This window comes from Sprattus sprattus (assembly GCF_963457725.1).
Source record: "Sprattus sprattus genome assembly, chromosome: 2".
Taxonomy (NCBI): domain Eukaryota; kingdom Metazoa; phylum Chordata; class Actinopteri; order Clupeiformes; family Clupeidae; genus Sprattus; species Sprattus sprattus.
The window spans coordinates 19855774-19872394 of NC_137921.1; the positions used below are offsets into that span (position 1 = coordinate 19855774).

Genomic DNA, 16621 nt, shown 5'->3' on the forward strand with positions numbered 1-16621 from the left:
TCTCACTACCAGCACCTCTCACCCTACAGGTACACACACACACACACACATTCTCACTACCAGCACCTCTCAACCTACAGTTACAAACACACACACACACACACACACACACACACACACACACATTCTCACTAACAGCACCTCTCACCCTACAGGTACACACACACACACACACACACTCCCACTACCAGCACCTCTCACCCTACAGGTATAAACACACACACACACACACACACACACACACACACTACCAGCATGTCTCACTCTACAGGTACGCACACATACATACAGTTATACACGTACGCACACATTCAAACACTCTTTCACAGTGGGCACAGAAGTGTAGCTTATCCATGTTTTTCAATTGTCTCATGCCTAAATCAAGTTCTTCTCACCAGCTGGGTCCCCTTTGATTTTGGCACTGATCTGTTGGTCTGATGTCTGCATGTGCGTGTATGTCAGTGATCTGTGTGTGATTTGTGTGTGTTTCTATCCAGGCCATTCTGCTGACTCATGATCATACTCTGGCTGCCCCTCTTTTTGTTTTCCTTTCTTTTGTCTCTCTCTCTCTCACTCTCTCTCTCTCTCTCTGTCTCTGGTACAGGATTGTTTGAGGCTGCTTGTCTTTATCCTTTGGACCTAGCAGGTCTGGAGCACCATTCCCCTGGTGCTCTTAGCCTGGCCAGCCACTGTGGTCCTCATACCAAATGTGAATATATCTGAGGCTGGAGATAGCCACAGTTAGCTTAGCACGTTCGCATTAGAGGCTAGCAACCAATAGCTTTAGCACACTAGCATGTGGAGATCACCATAGGGACATTCCATGTCAACTCAACCAGGGGTTACCACGGCAACTTTTCTAAAATTGTGATTATTTTTGTCCTGTTGAAAGGCTTACATATATGAGGGGTGAATGCCAAATATTAGAGCCATTGGGTTTATATTGATCAAATAACAGCCACAGGGTGGTCAAAAAAAAGTGGATGTAGAATTTTTCATTAAAAAATATAAATCTTTTTAATTAATTTAGTCCGGAAGCTCTGGCCACTCCAATCAGATTTCAAAATGTATTTTGCGTTACTACCAACACGACACACAACAATGACGTAGTGCCGTAAGGACTGAAATTCATGCTGCTATTTGCTGAGTACCAACAAATTTACATAGATTTTACAAGCAGTTAAATAATCAATGAGAGCACTATGGAGGAGAGTTGATGTACATGTAGAACAACAGTCCGTGGACAGCTACTGAAATGAATTGTCTGCTGGCCCTTTGGGGGAGGCTTCTGTACAGGCAAAGCTGGAAGGAACCTACTGTAGTTACTGACGCCTATGTTACCACAGCAACCCACGCAGATAGATTGGTAATGTCTGGACACGCAAATCCGATCTGATCACTCGCAAACAACAGTAGTCTCAAAAGATCTGATTCGAGAAACAAATCCGATTTGCCTGCAGTCTGAACTTCATCATTCACAATCTTACACACTAAATCACTCTTATTCACCCACACTCACACACTTACTCACCCACCAACACTCACTCACACTGGCACGCTCGCTCACTCTCGCTCAGTCACCCACTTATTAAGCAAATCAAAATCTACGTCAAGGTCTACGACATTTCTAAAAAGCCTTTTTGAACCCCTAAACTTGGTCTGTAACTTCAGTGAAAATTGGCTGTAACTTGATAAATAATTCCCCCCTGGCTCTATTCATTCCATTTCCACGAGGCTAAACTGAGGTGGGGAAGGATTAATAAAAACTGTTTGAATTGCCATGGAGTAGCCCCATAGTAACTTTGGTAATACTCTTCTTAGAACGCTGCTAGCTGCTATTGCAGATTTCTTATTCTGTTACAAGTAGCTATCACAGTAGCTAATCTCTGGGCATTAATTGTCATGATGACTTATGACCGGTCTGGGTGCCTGCCATAACCATGGTTTTGATATCTAAACCTTATGACAAGGTTCAGGTAATGTCCCTCTAGACAGTAGCTCTCTGTAGCTGTAACATTTTGACTTAAAAGATTAAGGTTAATGTGTCTATCTTTAGCCCCCAGTCTTCCCTTAGCTCCTTAGCACCTGATTACCTATAGAGTCTGAGGAGCTACGTGTGTTTGGCTACGTGTGAATTGGCTGGTTTGTTGAGTTTTGTTTTTGGCTCTGTAACAGTAATTGAAGCTTCTGTTTTTGCAGGATAGAGTTTTGTGTAGCCAAGGGACAAATCTGGCTCTTTGGAGACCCAGTGCCATGACATTAAAGTCTGAGCTGGTCACTGACACTTAATATACCGGAATGATAATAAATCTGGCCTTTTAAGTGTAGCAGTGGAGATAGCACTATTAGCCTTCATGGTCCAGTATCGTCACCCCAAATAAGAGCCTGGAGCATCAGTGCTGTTGTTATCATATCCTGTGGGAGCTGTTCAAAAGACCGCGATGTATAGAAACAAAGATGTTTACTGGCAGTGTTGCCAGAACAGAGCTGCATGGTGGGTGGGTGGGTGGGTGGGTGGGGGTGTGTGTGTGTGTGTGTGTGTGTGTGTGTGTGTGTGTGTGTGTGTGGTAAGGCGGGTACAGTTCTTGAGGCTTCAGGGATTTGTTTCTTTTGGCACGGTCTTCAGAGCCTGGATCTTAGGTCTTTGTAAAAACCTGCCTATTCAGGTGCTCTAGTGTGGGTTTTAACATTCAATACATTTGTCCACCCTCATTAAATCACCAACGACCTGGGTCTCGTACCTCAAGCTAACCATTTTCTTTTCTGAGAACATCTTAGTTAAACTCCTTTAGTAAGTACATCCCTGCATAGCTCTCACATTCCTCTTTCAAACCAATGACCAAGGTCGGACCGGGGTTATTTGATCAAATTTCAACCCTTCGTTTGTCACTTCAAACCAAGTCAGTCAACACAGGTCCCCAGTCATAACAACTCAGACAGGACCTGGATCAAAACCCAGGGGATAAGCATAGCAGATGTTAGCGACCTGGGCCATACCATTCACATTGAAATCGACCTTTGTCTGACCCTTGTCCAAAAGGTGGGTCGCGATGCTGAGTCGGGCAACGTGGCTGAACCTGTCTAACGCAAAATCAATGACGATGTAACCCTGGTTAGACCTTGGTTTGAAAGGGGTATAATATAAAACTAGACCCTTCATATCTTGCATTATCCCTTATACTCTTTCTCTCTTTCCCATTCTAGCATATCTGGTGTCCTTGCCGGCAGCAGTTGGTTACAGTGTTTGTGTCTGTTTGCGTCTTTCACAGATTCGGAAAGACGCTCCGTCTCTACCACCAACTTATCCAAGCACACAGACCCGGTCATAACCAAACGCCTGTCGGCATCATCTGCCACACTCTTAAACTCACCAGACAGAGGTATGAACGCCCTCTCCCGCACACACACACACGCACCCACACACACGCACACGCACATACACACAGACACACACATACACACACACACACACACACACACATTTGATTCATTTATTTGGAATGACCAATACTGATACAACACCACAGCATCCAAATATTAGTAAAGAGCCTATTATGTCTCACACAACAACACAAACACTGTGCAGGTATTTACAGTCAAGTCAATCAATAGATGAATACATAGTCATATCAGGGGTAGAGATGGCAGCGCCTTCTCCATATATGCAGACTGCCTATGATTGCTGACACAGAGCAGTATTTGGCTATTTGCTTAGAGTTCTACTTGTTAAAAACCATTGTGATTCTGGAAGTGGGCTGTTGTTTTGACATGTATATGGACCTGTGTTTCTCTGAATTAAAAAAAAAAATACCAGCCATTAATTCATGCTCTGACTGTAGGGTGTTATCATACAAAACTAGTTGTACTAATTTATGGTAGCCTTGGACATGTACATCGACTCTGTTAGAGGTTTGCAAATTGCTGGACTTAAAAGATCCTCAACAATGTCAGGAGTATTGGGAGAGTCTCTAAGAACACTTTCTAAAGAGTTATCAATTAAATGTGTAAACCAGTTCAGTTGTATTTTTTTGTTTGTGTGTATTACGCTTTGTCCATATGTTTTGCGTAATTCAATCGCTGTGATGTCAACAATGCGATCGTGACAGGCAATGTATAGTCCTTTGAATGCGGGGCATCCGTTCATTATGTGCGCTGTTGATTCAAATTGTTTAATTTTATGCAACAAGCAGACACACACACACACAGAACGACCCCATCATAACCAAATGCCTGTCCACAACACCTACAACACCTGAAACTCACCAGACAGAGAAAATGCAGTCTCTCCCTCATACATTTGTGTAGACACACACACACACACATACATACATGCATGTATACAAGTGTGTGCACTGTAGATCTACAAATACACACATTCTCATTCATTCACATACATATGTGCACAGACAAGCATGTTGACAGATTGAAACACATATACACACACACACAAGTGTATGTTGGCACACATGCACACACACACACACACACACACAACCACAAACATGCTGACATACATGCTCAGACTCACACACACACAAGCATGTACATGTAACATATTAAGTAATATTTGTGTGCAGATAATTGGTTTACACTGAGGCCCTTGAGGCTAGATTTGAAAACATTGTGACTGTATTTATGGCAGCAGGAAACACAGACAGATGAACACACACACTCACACACACACAGATGAACACAACTGGGCCAAATGTGTTGTGAATTTGCTGTTGTGTGTGTGTGTGTGTGTGTGTGTATTCGTGTAGCCTTACAGAAACGGACTGCCTCCTCTCCCCACATTAATAAACAGAGCAGCCATCTCCGCTCGCCAAGACAGAAGAGTGTCGGTAACATACATGCAGGTGGATTGATGATTGCAAGAACACAAGCATGCGCTCACGCACTCACACACACACACACAATCAGCACATATGTGCAAAACGGCCTGGAAACTGAGCTTTCTCTTTTCTCCTCCACTTTAGAATCAGCTGTTAGTTTATCGCTACTTAGTACTACTTAAATCAGCTATTTATCAAACCACATGCACTCACATGTTTCTCTTCTGGTATAACATGTTTTTCTCTTGTGGTATTTTAAGAGGGCTTTTATGAACCCTTACTCTATTCCAGTTTCCAGCCGTGTGTGTGTGTGTGTGTGTGTGTGTGTGTGTGTGTGTGTGTGTGTTGGAGAGGTGAAAAAAAGGGAGGCTTGAAAACGGCTTGTTTTCCACTCATTCACTAACACAGACGCATGGATTCTGCACGTGTAGCCTGGGGCATCGGAACTGGTTGCTGCACAACTGTGATGCTTTACTACATTACCCACAAGTCATCTTGAAAGTGTCTGCTTGCCTCCTAACATCTCTGCTAATGCCAGGACTGGTGCATGGGGCTCATCTTTCATGTTATGTTTTTATTTGTTTTGTGTGTGTTGTATCTGTGTGAGTGTGTGTGTGTGTGTGTGAGAGAGAGAGAGAGAAAAAGAGTTGGTTTACTTTTGAACTCTCCTTTATTGCATGGGTTTGGTGAAATACGAGGTAATGTGGCTGCCTGTGCATGTGATATCATTAAAATGCGTCAGGCGTATGCATGCAAGTGATGTCATAACCACACGGCTATGTATTTGCTTGCAGGTTTTGGCTGGCTGCAGTAACTCCGTACTCAGAAAGAGTTCTTTAGTGCATGCCTTTAATCTTGCGTGTGTGTGTGTGTGTGTGTGTGTGTTTGTGTGTGTGTGTGTGTGTGTGTGTGTGCGTGTGTGTGTGTGTGTTGCAGCTATGCGTCGTTTGCCGTTGACACCATGGGAGAATAACATGGTCAGTCGTCTGTTGACCCCCACACACTCCTACCTTGCCAGAAGCCGTAGCGCCATGTCATTGTCTGGAGGAGAGACAGGTACACACACACACACACACACCTAACAGTCATATCAAACCCAAATAATCACATGAAAACACAGCCCCACACACAAAAGACGAACATTTGCACACATATGTCTAGCTACAGTTTCCACAGGATTCCAACTGCATGGGCTGTCTTTAAGTGTCTTTACAGGTTTCTGTGTGGAGATGTACATCGGTTAAATCAATAGCACTGACTGTTAAAGAACGTGTACCCTCTTGACTGTCTGAGCTGGTTATTAGTTAATTTATTCATAGAGGTCAGAGGTCATCCTAGTGTCTAAACTGCTAGGGTGGACATGAGAGATGCAGCGTGTCTGTCATTTCAGTCAGACAGTCAGTCAGTAGTCATCCCTCTGAAAACTAGGATCTTGAAACTGAACAGGTGTAACTGAAGCCTCCGGGTTGCCAACATATAAACTCACAACATCCCTTTCACATGGCATTGAACCATCTCACTCCATCTCACCTTGTCTTTTCTCGTCTCGTCTTGCCCCGTCTCATTGGCTGAATGTGAACTGGCCGTGTGAGGGATTAATCTCATGCTATTTGAGGTCAGTCTTTTCCCATCGTGGGTGATCTGATCCCTGATGAGGTCAATGTATAGAAAATCCCACCCGTATGTTTTCACCGTCCTCATCATCAGCCTTATAGCACAGCCTGTGTCCACTGCTCCTAGCATGTAGTATAGAGGTCAGTCTAGCGGCATTGACACACATCCAGCTCCTAACACCACCAGGGCAGATGAGCACTCTCCTTGAGTGCACTAGATTGGGGGGGGGGGGGGTATAGGCCAGGTGTGTGATTACTGTGCCTCGCCAAGTCCTCTGACTGTTAGGAACAAGGCTATAAAAATGTAAACTGGTCCCTTGCAGAGTCTGTGTTGCTTTACATGTGGTGTGTCTCCAACGTGTGGCGTGTATCCAATGTATTTTTTTCAAAACTTAAAAAAACTTGAAAATGAATAATACACTAATTACTTTTCTGGACATTCTGCTGTAAAGATTGATGATATCTACTGTATATATCCATAACAGAGAGACATTGTGCAATCCATCTAATGGAAAAGTGCTGAAAGCGTGTGTTGTCTTTTGAGTGTGTGTGTGTTCCCAAGGAGAGTGCGATCTGTAAACCTTTGGGTTCCGTTTAATCTCTGGGTTCTAGTCTGTGGTTCTGGCTTCTAGTCTGTTGTTCTCAGGGGGTGCCTGTGTTCTTCAGTGCTGCATGCATTTTGATCTTTCTCTCACTGACAGATCTGAAATCCCACAAATTAATGGAATCAAACTGAGGGAACTCAAACAATGACATCTAGAGTAAGACAACACGGTCAAGGTTTTATACTAGTAGCTGGCCCAGTCAAGTATATCCATCAGTCTTTAGATTCGCCTTGACTGTCCCACAAATTCACTGTCTGAATGAATCGGTCAACCATGGAGATAGAGTGACAAGATCAGCAGACTGTTGAGCCCCCAGAAGGAAACCTGTTCCTGAGACTTCCAAGGGATGATTTTATCTTCTGTGTTCAGCAGTTTGAAAGGGGGATGGCCATTCTACCGGTTTTATTTCCCAGGGTTCAATTCCATTTCATAGTTATGTATCAGACGGGCCATGACGACACAGGTTCCTCCCTGAGAGACAATGTTCTCCCATGCTGACATTATCCTAACCTAATCAGTAGTTCTAACACACTTTTCTTGTCTTTCTTTCTTTGCTCTTTTTCCTCTCATAATTCTTCTTTTCCTGCTCCTCCTTCACAACTCCCTCACTCATTACCTTCTTCCTTACCTACCATTACCCCCAAACACATTTGTGTGTGTGTGTGTGTGTGTGCGCCCGTGCACGTGTGTGTGCATGAACTGAACCCATACCTCAAACGAATGCAGTGATGCCCATTTGTCCCCGCTCAGCCTCCTGTCATCCAATGAGCTCCCTCTCCTTCAAGTCCCTTCAATCCCGCAGCAGCACCGAGCGGCCAATGAAAGCAGGCCTGAGCATGGAACGGCCAATCAGGGCTGGCTACACTGCCCCTGACCCCGGCTCCCGGAGGAGAACCACTCAGAACACAACGGTAGGCTAGTTAACGCTGTCACACACACACACACACACACACACACACACACACACACACACACACACACACACACATATATAAAGTACATACATGCATATTTGCCATGCCGCATACATACACATACATGTACACACACACACATACGTACATGCTCATGCACACACAAACACATTCACAAGCACACAAAGACTAATTTTTCCACACACACACACACACCAATAGTACACGCACACACCAAAGGAGACAGCTCTTAAACATTCATATACATAGACACACACATACGCTGGCACACACACACACACACACCCATACCCATTCATTCTACGGACATGTCAATAAGCACAGTAACTGGTGTGTAACTCCTTGATATGGAACGTGTCCTATCGATAAGATCAGAAGGATGATGACTCAAGTATTAAAGGTTACTGTGTGTTTGTGAAAAAGTATGTATTCCTTATGTTAAGTTGTCAAGCCTTGGCCACACACACACACACACGTGCAAAAACGTGCGTTTATTCTCCCTCTTTCTGTCTCTCTGTCTCTTTCTCTCTCTCTCACACACACACACACACACACACACACACACACACACACGCACACTTATCCCTCATCTCCATCTGCCTGTGTATGTGAGGGCTTATGTCATTAAGGACTTAAGGCTGAGAGCGAGAGACTCTGACCTCTATCAGGCAGGCGCATCAGATTCAAAGATAGAACTAACACACACACACGTCCACTCTCTCTCTTCTGACACACACACACCGATACACATACCCTCACAGACCCACGCACACTCAAATTGAATTTGTATTTTCTGACTGTTTTCTGTTTTGTTTTTATTCATTCATTCTGTGTGTGTGTGTGTGTGTGTGTGTGTGTGTGTGTGTGTGTGTGTGTGTGTGTGTGTGTGTGTGTGTGTGTGTGTGTGTGTGTGTGTGTGTTCTCCCACTACCATCCCAGGGGGAGAAACACCCAAAGGAGTACGTGCGTAAGTCCTGGAGTAGCTTGTCTTTGCCTCTGAGCTCCCAGCCCATCATCAGTGGTGCCCCTCAGCCCAAAACCAAGAGGGCCCAGTCCCCCGGTAGCCAGCACAGCAGACCTAAAGCTCACTCACCTGCCAGGTGTGTCCTCTTGTTTGTGTAAATGTGTGTGAGTGTGCTTAACTGTCTATGTGTTGCTGAGGGGAGGGAGGAGGTGAGTGGGTCTCTGTGAATATGCCTTTGACACCTGTTTCCATGAAATGCTGGAGTGAGTGGACTACTAAAACTGGACTATCAAGATGTCCAAAAATCCATCGACAATATGTCCCAACCAATTGTTGTTTACCAACCTTCTCCTCCCCCCCCCCCCCCCCCCCCCTCTCCCTCTCTCACTCTAGATGTTCCACAAAGTCCTCTCAGAAGCCCCCAACACCCAAACACCTAAAGTCTCTACAGCCTGGCCAGGAGTACTCTGGCAACCTGAATCTGTCGCCGGGCAACATGCGGCCCAGCCGGACAATGCCAGAGCTGTACAGGGCTGCAGAGGAGGAAAACACAGAAGGAGAGGGGAGGGAGATCTCTTCTCCAGGTGAGAACATAGCACCCTCCAGTGGTTCAGAGCAGTCACTGCAGCTAAGAGAGACCACCTTACAAAACACACACACACACACACACATACACACACATACTGCATAGTACAGTACTCTACCACAACTAACACACACACACATTTACTCATTCATCTGTCTCTCTCTCTCTCTCTCTCTATGTCAGTGGTGAAGTCAGCAGGCACCACCGACCCTGAAGAAGCCTCTCGTCTGCTAACAGAGAAGCGCAGACAGGCCCGTGAGCAGAGAGAGAGGGAAGAGGAGGAACGCCGGTTACAAGAGGAGGCAGAGCGGTAAGGGTGTGTGTGTGTGTGTGTGTGTACAGTAGGAAAAATAAGTATCTATAATTGTAATGGTAGGTCTATTTTAGCAGTAAGAAACAGATATGAATATGTTAGATACAGTTATGAATGTATTTGCATTTGTCCACGAGGCACACCGATTTGTCTTCATTAGGCCTAACAAAGTACACCTGATCTCACCTGGTGACGTGTATAAAAGAAACCTGTCCAAATCATACTACACACCTTCAACCTCACCACTAGGGCAAAACCAAAGAGTTGTCCAAAGAAGTCAGAGATAAGATTGTAGACCTGCACAAGGCTGGAATGGGACACAAAACCATCGGCAAGCAGCTGGGTGAAAAGCAGACAACTGTTGGTGCAATTATTAGCAAATAAAAGCAACACCAAACAACTGTCAATCGCCCTCGGTCTGGGGCTCCATGCAAGATCTTGCCTCGTGCAGTATCGGCAGTCATCCCAAACGTGCAGGATAACCCCAGAACTACACGGGGGAGCTTGTGAATGATTTCAAGGCAGCTGGGACCCCAGTCACCAAGAAACCATTTGCAACACACAACACCGTAATGGTTTGAAGTCCTGCAGCGCTCGCAAGGTCCCATGTACAGGGCCGTCTGCAGTTTGCCAATGAAGACTTAATTCTAAGGTGGATTGGGAGACAGGATGTGGTCAGATGAGACCAAAACAAGCTCTTTGGCATCAACTCGACCTGCCGCGTTTGGAGGGGGAAGAATGCTGAATATGACCCCAAGAACACCATCCCCACCGTCAAGCATGGAGGTGGAAACATTGTGATTAGGAGAGGATCTGCAAAGAGGAGTGGACCAAAATCCCTCCTGAGATTTGTGTAAACCTGGTGACCAAGTAGAAGAACAGTCTGACATCTGTGCTTGTCAACAAGGTTTCTCCACCAAGTACTAAGTCATGTTTTGCTAGGGGTTCAAATACCCTTTTTCAATTCATAACGGTTGTAAAATGCAGTTTTGTGGATGTTTTTGTTGATATTCTGTCTCTCACTCTTAAAATAGACCTACCATTACAATTATAGATCACACATTTCTTTGCAAGTGGCCAAACTTCCAAAAATGTCAGGGGGTGAAATACTAATTTTCCCCACTGTATGTATGTATGTATGTATGTATGTATGGATGGATGGTTGAGAGGAAGGAGGAACGTGTGTGTAAGAAATGGAGATAGTAAAACAGGTGCATGAGTGTGTGAGTCAGTCATTTTTGCATTTTCATTGTTCCTGCTAATAAGCCAGGTCAGCATATCCCATACAGCGTTGTCTCAGCCTTTAGTTACTTGATCAGTAACTCTTTTCAGTAGTTTGTTTTCCTCCCCATAAACTGAATGTGTGTGTGTGTGTGTGTGTGTGTGTGTGTGTGTGTACTTGTGCATGCACGTGTGTGTCTGTGTGTGTACTTTTGGGTATATGTGTGTGTGTTCTCAGACGCAGCCGTGAGGAGATGGCTCGTAGGAAAGCAGAGGAGCGTGCACGCAGGGAGGAGGAGGAGAAGAAAAGAGAGGAGGAGCAGAAATTTAGAGATGAGGAGCAGAAACTTAAAGAGGAGGAGGAGAGTGCAGCCCAGGCTGAGAGGGAGAGAGAGGAGGCAGAGCGCCTACAGAAGCAGGTAACATGCACGCACACACACACACACACACACACACACACACTTGCAGTACACACACAGTACACACACACACACACACACACACACACACACACACAGATGACTCTGTCTCTCTCGGCCACTCACTCACTCCATCTCTCTTTCTCACACACATGTGTTCATGAACACACACACACACACACACACACACAAACAAGCCTGAATGTACACAAGCATGTTGTCACACATGCCCACACAGTTATTAAAATGCAGTAGCATCCATGCAATCACACAAAGCCCTGAACAGACCTACTCACATTAGCATACTCAAACAAAACCCTCCACAACCATTCGCACACACACACACACACACACACACACACACACTTACTGAAGGCATTTTGTGTGTGTGTCTCAGAGAGAGGCAGAGGAAGCTCGCCAGCGTGAGGAAGCTGAGCGCCTGCGTCAGGAGAGAGAGAAGCACTTCCAGAAGGAGGAGGCAGAACGCCAGGAGCGCAAAAAGGTACACAGACAAACTTGCGCGCACACACACACACACACACACACACACAAAACACTCCATATTACAGCTTACAAACACAATTACATTTTTTCATTTTTGTTTTCAGAGATTGGAGGAGATCATGAAGAGAACACGCAAATCAGATCAGGTAAGTAGGTATTCTGTCCCCCCACGCACGCACGCACGCACACACACACACACACACACACACACACACACACACACACATTCAACGTCACTTCACACAAACTACAATTTTGAATCAGTGGTTGATCTACAAACTGACATACATATTCAGCTAAGTTTGTGTGTGTGTGTGTGTGTGTGTGTGTGCTTGTGGTTGTCTTGCAGAAATCACCACAACACAGAAATGGAGAAAAAACAGGGGAGACAGGTATGGCAGAGTATGGCTGTGTCTTTGAGCTTGTGCGTGTATGTGTGTGTTTGTATCTGTCTAATTGTAAAATATTACCAACTCTGCAGCATCCCCACCAACACCTCTGTCAGCCCTCTCAGAGACACACACACTTACACTGCAAAATCCTGAGTCAGGAGAGAGGTAAGTGTATATCCACAACACACACACACACACGTGTTTTGTGTCATGTTAACATGTGTGTTTACATACGTGTGTTTGACGTGTTTTCTGACATTGGATCAGCACACCGACTGAGGCCCATCCGAGGGAGAATGGCGTCACCATAGAGACAGGAACCTTTGAGCAGGTCATCGAGGTTCCCATGGAGACGAAGATGCCTCGGGCAGAGGGTGACGGGCAGGAGGAAGAGGAGCAGGAAGACGACGAAGGCCCCCGGAGCCCCATCATCGCCTTCCGAGAGAACGGCCAGAGCCAGCACCAAGCAGGTGAGATCTTCATCCATCATCATTATTATCTTCGTCATCATCATCATCACCATTACGAACATCAACATCCTCATCACCATCTTATCCACCTTTAGCCACCATATAAACATGTGAGGAAATCACAATTCATAGACACCATTCACAGACACTACCCCTGTCATAGATAGAGGATTGTAATCACCATTTTTATCATCATCATCATCATCATCATTATCATCATCATCTTCCCCGCAATCTCCAGCGTTCGTTTGGCCTTCTCTACTTCTCTACTCGTCCTCTGCTGTTCTCTCAGCGTAATCATCATCACTGCACTCTCCTCTCACCTCCTGCCAAGACGTCTTCACCACAGATCACCCCCTCTTCCCTGTCTTTCCTCCCCCTCTCCATCTTTCATGGCTCTCCTTCTCCCTTCCTTCTTCCTTTCTTTGATCAGTAAAGGTTCTTTATCATCTCTCCCCCTTTCAATGTCCTCCTTCTCTCTTGCATCCTCTATTCATTGGCCTCTTTGGCGCTGGTCCCTCTCCTTTGCCAACTCCCACTTTCCCTCCTTCACTCCTCACCTCACCTCGCCTCCTCCCTCTCTTCCTCTTCCACTCCTCTCCTTTGTTTTCAAACCTCACAGCTGGGATTTCAATCAATCAATCTGTTGGCTTGCAATGATTATTACACACCACTGTAAACAGTCTCTGGGACTTTCTGCGGCGGTTTCAACTTCAGCAAATCTTCGTTGTGAATTGGCATCCCCTCTTTCATCCCCTCTTTCTCTACCCTACTCTCCTCCACTTTTTTTCATCCTCCTCTCTGCCCACTCTTTCTTTCTCAGCCCTTTTCTCCCCATCTTTTCTTCTCTCTCTGCCTAATGCTGTAGTCTTTGTTATTGTAGCATTCTGTCAATAATGAGGCATCACATTCAAGAGGAGTACCATGGAGGCCTATCATTTACATCTATCTAAAGCTTTATTGCTTTTTTCAAACACGCACACATGCACACACACCACACAGACTCTCTACGTATAACACACACATACCCACTTACCCAAACAAACATATTCACACACGTACATTCACATGCAAATACGTTCTGATATGAATCTGTGGGTGTGTGTGTGTGTGTGTATGTGTTTATGCAAAGTGTCACAGCCTTCCTTTGAATAGTCTTATTTTTTCCTGTCTTCTGTAAAGATGTGGTGTGAGCAATCAAGACAGCATGGGGGAAGGAGAAGGAGGCTGAGCGAGAAAGAGGAGGTTCGGACGGATAGCATCTCACCTGAAGGTCTCCTGGCTGGCTTCGTGTGGGCGTGGCCTGGAAAGGAAACTCCATTTCTTCCTCCCCATTCCTGCTGACCAAAACATCAACTTATAACAACCGCCCCCCTTGCCACTTAGTTCAGTCTCAGACTAGAGAGCAATGAGGTCCAAACCACTCTGAGATTGAAGTAGGGGGTGAGCGGCCTCTCTCTGGGTATGAATCAATTTTCTGTGTTTTGATTCGGCAGGCTGATCGCTGATGTATTACTTGAGGTCTTCCTCGTACTGTAGTTCTGTCAGCAGGCAGGTAAACCGGTGTTTGGGCTGTTGATGGGGGGAAGGGGGTGAAATAAAAAAGAAATAAAAAAGAATCTGATTTCTCTCTTAGTAAAAGCAGGTATAATATAATGCACTACTGATCGCCATTAGTTATGCAATAACTGCAAAGTTTCCCTTTTCTCTGTAGCTCAGCTTAACTAGATCTGTGCTTTTGTTTGTTTGTTTGCTAATGTTACCGATGGCGATGGAGCTAGCATGCTCCCCATTGGTCTGACTGAATGATCCTGAATCCAAAGATCCCAACCTCATTTCATGATCAGTTGTCTTTCAGCCTCTAGTTTCTGTGTGTGTGTGTGTGTGTGTGTGTGTGTGTGTGTGTGTGTGTGTGTGTGTGTGTGTGTGTGTGTGTGTGTGTGTGTGTGTGTGCAGATCAGTGCGATATCCAAGAAGTATGTAGCTGCAAGTTTCAGAACTTTGTGATTCTTCACAAGTGGGTCCACGTGGAACCACAGAACAAATGCAGTAGAATTGGAACAGATATGAGCGTTCCATCCATCTCCTGTGACATCACTTCCTGTGTGTTTCATATCAACAGGATGGTTGTCAGGGTTACCTCTCTGTTTGATAACATTTCAAAACCACAAAAATCTTAACTCAATCTAAACTATATTCCTAATTCCTAATTGTGACTGTACTATGAGGTAATATAAATGCTGCTATATTTACGACTTGATTTTCTTTTTATCTTTTGCCTTATTTGCATCAGGATAAGTTGCCAGGAGGCGTTTAAATCTTTTAAAATGATTAGAGGTCCCGTCATGCTTTGAGGTGAACTGAAAATCGACACACACTTCAAACGCCCATTCCAGTATCCTTTAAACATGGTCACACAGACACATGTAAAATCATCAGACACATTCACACATTGACTTACACTGAAATAGAGTCTTCTCTGTTTTACACACATTCAACAAGCGTTCTTCTAAACATGCGCGCGCACACACACACACACACACACACACAAACACACACACACACACACACACACACACACACACACTCACACTCACACTCACACTCATGTTAAAGCATTTTAACTCATGAAGATGAGTACTTTTCTCATTTCTCTAAGGAAATCATATCTCCACATTACATATTAAAAATCATCCTGGACATTTTTTTTAGAACCTATTTAGGATCTCAAAAAAACGTTAGTCTCATTTCCACCAAATTATTGGTTCCCACTCTGAATTGTTCGAGAAATCTTTAGTTCTTCAAAAACTTTCCTGGAACTCAGTGGAAAAGGGGCTGTTGCCAATACTTTGGCACCCAGATCAACGCAGGGCTTTACTATGCATCTTGTAAAGTAAAATGACAATTAAGCCAAGCATGACAGGACAGGTTGTACATTTAAATAAGACATATAAAATACTTCTAAGTACAGATATGTAAAGTTGTATATTTTATTAAAGCTACTCACAAAAAAAACAAACGTAGTAGGGCTAACACACACAAGCCTCATCTGCTTCCTGATCCCAACTTCACCCAGCATCCTCCCTCAGGGTCCTGGGATAAAGTGTACATAGTCCGTGGAGTGGGACGGGTCCCTGGAGGAAGGGTGCTATGTTGATGGGATTGGGACGAGCCCCAAAAAGGGGGCTGAAGTAGGGCACTGGGGACGCACCCTGCTGGAAAGGTACTAGCTTTGGTAACTGGGACAGGGTGGCCAGAGTTTTTGGAGTGGGGAGATGGATTTAGCATTTCCAGGAGCATATCTTCCTGTAATTCTAAGTCTTTGAGTCTCCGATCAAGATTGTTCTCATCCAGATTCTCGGTTTAATCTGTATATCTAGTCATCCGGTGAGGCTGATTCAGAGGTGTATTCTGCCAATACAGCAGAGAAATTAATGTTTTTAAATGATGTTTGGATCAAGAGAGCTCACAGATTACCTTTCTCTGGACTTCTAACACCCAGTCTGGGAGCAGGTTGTGTGTGTGTGGGTGGCGGGGGGGGGGGGGGGGGTGGGGGGGGGGGGTTATATGTGTGTATGTGTGTTATGGCTGCACTAAAGCTAATTTCATCATAGCACTGTGCTGTACCTAGCTGTAAATGTCTGCGTGTGAATGCACGTGTGTGCTCACTTGGGGAATCCAATCCTGTCTGTCTCATCAAAAACATATCCGTCAAAATCTCTGTTAAATCTCAAGTCATTTTACAACCTCTAAATCTGTTTAGCATT

General features: G+C 44.8%; 1 protein-coding gene across 3 annotated transcripts in view; it reads left to right on the plus strand.

The window, feature by feature from the left end:
• Positions 1–16362, plus strand: part of map7b (microtubule-associated protein 7b) — a 33591-nt gene extending 17229 nt beyond the window's left edge. For 2 of the 3 annotated variants that reach the window (XM_080860734.1, XM_080860735.1), the window contains 15 exons: positions 605–709; positions 3270–3380; positions 4761–4856; positions 5769–5888; positions 7801–7961; positions 8925–9085; positions 9343–9533; positions 9719–9845; positions 11308–11488; positions 11886–11990; positions 12097–12138; positions 12342–12384; positions 12474–12549; positions 12652–12854; positions 14037–16362. In XM_080860734.1, the coding sequence (XP_080716860.1) occupies positions 605–709; positions 3270–3380; positions 4761–4856; positions 5769–5888; positions 7801–7961; positions 8925–9085; positions 9343–9533; positions 9719–9845; positions 11308–11488; positions 11886–11990; positions 12097–12138; positions 12342–12384; positions 12474–12549; positions 12652–12854; positions 14037–14047 (1733 nt within the window). In that variant the 3' untranslated portion in view covers positions 14048–16362. The remainder of the gene's footprint in view (positions 1–604; positions 710–3269; positions 3381–4760; positions 4857–5768; positions 5889–7800; positions 7962–8924; positions 9086–9342; positions 9534–9718; positions 9846–11307; positions 11489–11885; positions 11991–12096; positions 12139–12341; positions 12385–12473; positions 12550–12651; positions 12855–14036) is intronic. The other variant, XM_080860736.1, reaches the window with a different exon arrangement.
• Positions 16363–16621: the final 259 nt, after the last annotated feature.